General features: G+C 55.5%; 1 protein-coding gene across 2 annotated transcripts in view; it reads right to left on the reverse strand.

Moving 5' to 3' along the window:
- The window catches only part of Itgb7 (integrin subunit beta 7), an 18,371-nt gene that overhangs the window by 4,744 nt on the left and 9,155 nt on the right, over window positions 1–4,472 (reverse strand). Inside the window, exons 4-9 of one of the 2 annotated variants that reach the window (XM_004638006.2) lie at window positions 2,505–2,706; window positions 2,222–2,392; window positions 1,335–1,576; window positions 856–1,014; window positions 460–555; window positions 225–314 (exon numbers count right to left, since the gene is read on the reverse strand). In XM_004638006.2, the coding sequence (XP_004638063.1) occupies window positions 225–314; window positions 460–555; window positions 856–1,014; window positions 1,335–1,576; window positions 2,222–2,392; window positions 2,505–2,706 (960 nt within the window). The remainder of the gene's footprint in view (window positions 1–224; window positions 315–459; window positions 556–855; window positions 1,015–1,334; window positions 1,577–2,221; window positions 2,393–2,504; window positions 2,707–4,472) is intronic. The other variant, XM_023722623.1, reaches the window with a different exon arrangement.

Consider the following 4,472-nt stretch of genomic DNA (forward strand, 5'->3'; position numbering starts at 1 on the left):
TTTTTTTGTGTGTGTGTGTGAAATTTTGTATACATACATATACACACACACACACAAAATTTCCAAATGTGAGAATGAGCTACCCATGCAGGCTGTAAGGGCAGCTGTGGAATAGTAGAATCAAAAAATAGCTCTGCCCTTGGTTCTGCCACCCAGCTAAAGAGCCCTTCCCACCTCACTCACCCCTGTGCCTCCTCTCACCGTCCCCCCAGGCCAGCTCTCACATTGTAAGCATCCATGATGAGCTGCACCACATTGCTGGAGTCCTCACTCAGCTCCCCCACTGCAGACTTGGGAATCAGCTGGCTTAGCTCCTGAGTTAGGAATTGAGGGAACAGTGACATACAGTTGTAAGAATCTGGGCTGCTAGGTCCCACAAAGGAGGTACATAGCAGTCTGGAGACTGGTTTGCAGGAACTGAGGAAGGCAGGGCAGGGAAAGTCTGCACTCAGCTCTCACCTGGTAGATGGGTAGTGTGGCACTGGTGACAGCAAAGATGGGCTGGATGTTTGCTGCAGAGAGCACCTGGGCTACCTGGCCCACAGAGGGGTAGTCCTGAGGCAAGGAGTGGGGACAAGGTGAGCACCACAGGACTCCCCACAATGTGCCAGAGCCCTCAGCCCAGAAAACCCAAGACCCAGGATTGCTACCAGCTGGAGGAGTCCTGGAGCTTTAGTAAAGGAAAAGAAGGAGGTAAGAAGTGTGAGACCCAGGTTTCCCACCCCCGCATCTAGGGACACGAGAGATGGCAGGATATCTATAGGATGGTCACCAATGAGGAGTGTGAGGCCAGGGGGTGGGGAAAGGGGGCCAAAGGGGCTCAGATAAAGAGGGCTGAAGTGAGGAGGCACTCACAAACTCTGAGCTGCGACTATAGAGGCCATTGCTGTCCAAATGGCAGTTACCATCACTGGGCATGAAAATGCCACCCAACTTCCCATCTCCAGCTGTGTGGAATGTGTCATCTGAAGTGAACACCAGCAGCCGGGACACGTTTCTCCAGCCAATCTGCTCCTGTGGTAGGGGACATTGCACTGTGGAGCCGCCTCAGCCAGTCCAATGAGCCACAGTCTCAGCTGTCCATCAGGTCCCCCTGCCTCCAGCTCTCAGCTGCTGCTGCCCTGCCCAACTGCTAAAACAGGGCTACTAGTGAAAGAGTGAAGTAGAAAAGGTGTCTTCCTCAAGGTACTATATTTCACGCCAATCCACCACCAGGTAATCATTAAAATAAATATGCAAACTACAGTGCACCCCCAGAAATTGGGCAGTACATAACCCTCAGGGCAAGCCTGGCTGAGCCAGTCACTCGGACTGTTCTCCCAGCCCCACCTCACCTGGCAGAGGGCAGCCTGCAGAATGGCATCAAAGCCGCCTTCAGGTGAGTCCAGGTTCCCAGACACATTCTGGCGCCCCACCTCCCGCTCAAAAGCCTGTGCGTCCCCCGTAAGGGACAGCACATGGTGAAAGCTGAAGGGTGACTGGCAGGGCTCCAGTCGGCTGGGGCAGGGGTGGCGCAGCTTGGAGGGCACTGTGCTCACAAAGGGCAGCACTGTTTTATCCACAAAGGAGCCAAAACCTGGGGGGTAGACAGAAAGGCTGTGCCAGGGCTCATTGGAGACTCAGAGGGCAGAGTCCATGGGAAGGGAAAGGCTGGTCCTAGAGAAGGGATGGGCAGTGCTCCTAGGAACCAGGGACCCAGGGCCCAGCAAAGAGTGAGACTCCCGAGTTGGCTGTGGGGGAAGAGGGATTAAGAAAAGGACAGGACAGATGGGGGCTTCCTAAAGGCTGAGGAAAACCAGGATGCAGGATACAGAAGCAGCAGGAGGCAAAGGAGAGGCTCTAGAGTACAGGAAAGGTCAAAAAAGAACTGAGAGCAGGAAGAGTGGCAGGGAGGCCTTGTTCAGGAGACCCTGGGCTGAGACAGTGGCATCAGGGCCCTGTCCAGTTTGTTAGGTCCAGTGCAGCTGTGTGAACACCGTTGCTCCAGTCTCTGTGTTTCCTGTAAAGTGAAGGGTTCTACAGAACAGTCTGCACCCCCTCCAGCCATGACCTAGAAGATGGTGTTTCCGGGGAGAGAAGTCAGAATCCCGTGGCCTGGCAGGTCTGTTAAACGCTGGGAGAGGGCAAGGGGGTAGGGTCTTGAGTCCAAGACTTGGGCAGGGGTAAGGCAGGTGGAAGGCAGCAGCAGAGGCAAGGGTTGGGGAGCGCGGCCCGCGCTCACCTATTCGCACGGAGTGGGTGACTTCCTGGAGCTTGACTAGCAGGGCGTGCCCCAGCTGGCGCACGCGTTCCAGGTCGTCCTTCATGGAGTAGCTCAGGTCCATAAGGTAGTACAAGTCCACGGGGTATCCCGCGGCACGGAGGAAACGGACGTGCAGCTGCTGGGGATCCCCTGGGCGGGCACACGCGAGTCACCAAACGCACTAGGATCCTAGCCCAGGACCGCCCCGCCCCCGCCGCCCTCCCCCCTCCCCCCCGGCGCCGGCGCCCTACCCCGGACTTACCTGGTCGCAGCGTGATCCGGACCCTCTGTGGCGCCAGCTGCGTGGCCTCCTCGCCGCGAGCGTGGTGGCTGAGCGGCTCGTCCCGCAGCACCTCCTGCCGGCCGCGGGGCTCCTCCAGCTCCTCCGCCGGACAGCCCCGCGCCAGCAGCTCCTCGCGCCTCGCACAGCGCCTCTCCTCCGCCTCCCCAGAGGCGGTGAAGTTCTGGGCCGCAAGGAGAGGTGTGTTGGGACTCCCGTGCGCTTGACCCCTGCCCTCTCCCAGGACCACCCTTCAAGCCTGGTCCTTCCCCTTCCCAAGTCACCTATTTCCCCGCCCTCTCTCTGTCAACTCCCAGAGCCCCTCTGGTCCCCCCACCCCACCCCTTCTACAGCTGGCCTTGAACTCTGGTCTTTGTTCCTTGTCAGAGCACCCGCTTCCTATTGCAGCCCCTTCCCCTCCTCTTATCCCCCTCTTCCCCAAACCACCCATCCTTCCTCTCTTCCTAGAGTCACGGACTTCCTGTTGAGATCTCCAATCTCACTACCACAGAAAGAGCCCAGTGTCCTTTGCATGCTCATATCAGGGTGGAAAGGGAGTCAGGCTAAGACCCACAGTTGTTAGAGAGAACAGAGTCAGAGAGGAGCAGTCTTACCCCAGTGTGTCTGGTACCCCTGCACTGACTGGGAAGCCACAGAGGAAGGAAATGGTTAGGGTGGCTTCTCAGCTGGCCTGGGGATTGGAGAAGACAGACACAGACCTGACAGTCCTGAGGCTCATCTTCCCAACGACAGCCTGGCACCTCTGCCTGTCTGCCTCCTTCAGCCTCTGAGTTCATGTCTACCCTTCCAGTTTTCCTAGATGTACTACCTGCCTTTCTCTTGGACCCCTCTGACTGCCCCCTGAATCAGCCATCCCCTTACCTTAGCCAGGGCCTGCACTGAACTAACTCATCTTCCTGTGAGAGAGATGGTGGTCCTGCCCCACCCCCAACTCAGTAGCCTCGGGCCTCTGCTGTGAGCCCTGCCTCTTTAAGGCATCAACAAAGAACAGCCTTGTGCCATCAGCCAAGGAGACTTTGCAGCCTACTTAGCAACTTGGGAGGCTCAAGGCTTCCTGCACTCTCACACCACAAGCACACAGACCTGTGGAAGCCTTCCCCTCCTCCACCTGCTCACACAGGGACACATCCAGGAACTGAGATTCAGAAACCCAGGCGCTTTCTGCTACAGACTGGACTGTACTCTTCCCCAAATCTGTTAACTCTCAGTGTTTTGGTATTTGGAGATGGAGCCGTTGGGAGGGAACTGGAGTTAGATGAAATAGTGAGGGTGGGCCCTTGTGATGGGATTAGTGCCCTTAGAAACACCAGAGAGGGGCTGGTGAGATGGCTCAGTGGTCTAAAGCACCTGTTTAGAACAAGCTAAGCTAAACAAAAGCACAGGGACCTCGGTTCAATCCCCAGCACCACATGCCAGCCAGCCCCGCCCCCTGGTGGGCTGAGCTGGCCACACACTAAATAAATAAATAAATAAATTAAAAAAAAAACAACAACACCAGAGAGTTTAGGCTCTCTCTCTCTCTCTCTCTTTCTCTCTTTCTCTTTCTCTGCTATCTAAGGGGATAAGCGAGGTGGAGGGCCCTCACTAAAGAACAACATCAGTGTGGCCCACCCTCACTGGTGCCATAACAACACACCACAGATTGGGTGTCTTAAATTATAGGACTGTCTTGTTTCTTTTCTTTCTTTTTCTTTTTAAGACAGGATGTCATAGAGTGCAGGCTGGCCTTGAATCCTGTGCAACCCAGGTTGGCTTTGAAGTCATGGTACTCTTCCTGCCTTAGCCTCCAGCAGTGTGGGAATTCAGCATGTGTTACCATGCTGGATAAGAAGAATTGATTTCCTCCCAGGTTCCGCAAAAAGAAGAATAAGAATAAGAATAAGAATAATAAGAATAAGAAGAGGAGGAGGAGGAGGAGGGGGAGGAGGA

This window comes from Octodon degus, unplaced genomic scaffold, assembly GCF_000260255.1.
Source record: "Octodon degus isolate 3935 unplaced genomic scaffold, OctDeg1.0 scaffold00093, whole genome shotgun sequence".
NCBI classification, from domain to species: domain Eukaryota; kingdom Metazoa; phylum Chordata; class Mammalia; order Rodentia; family Octodontidae; genus Octodon; species Octodon degus.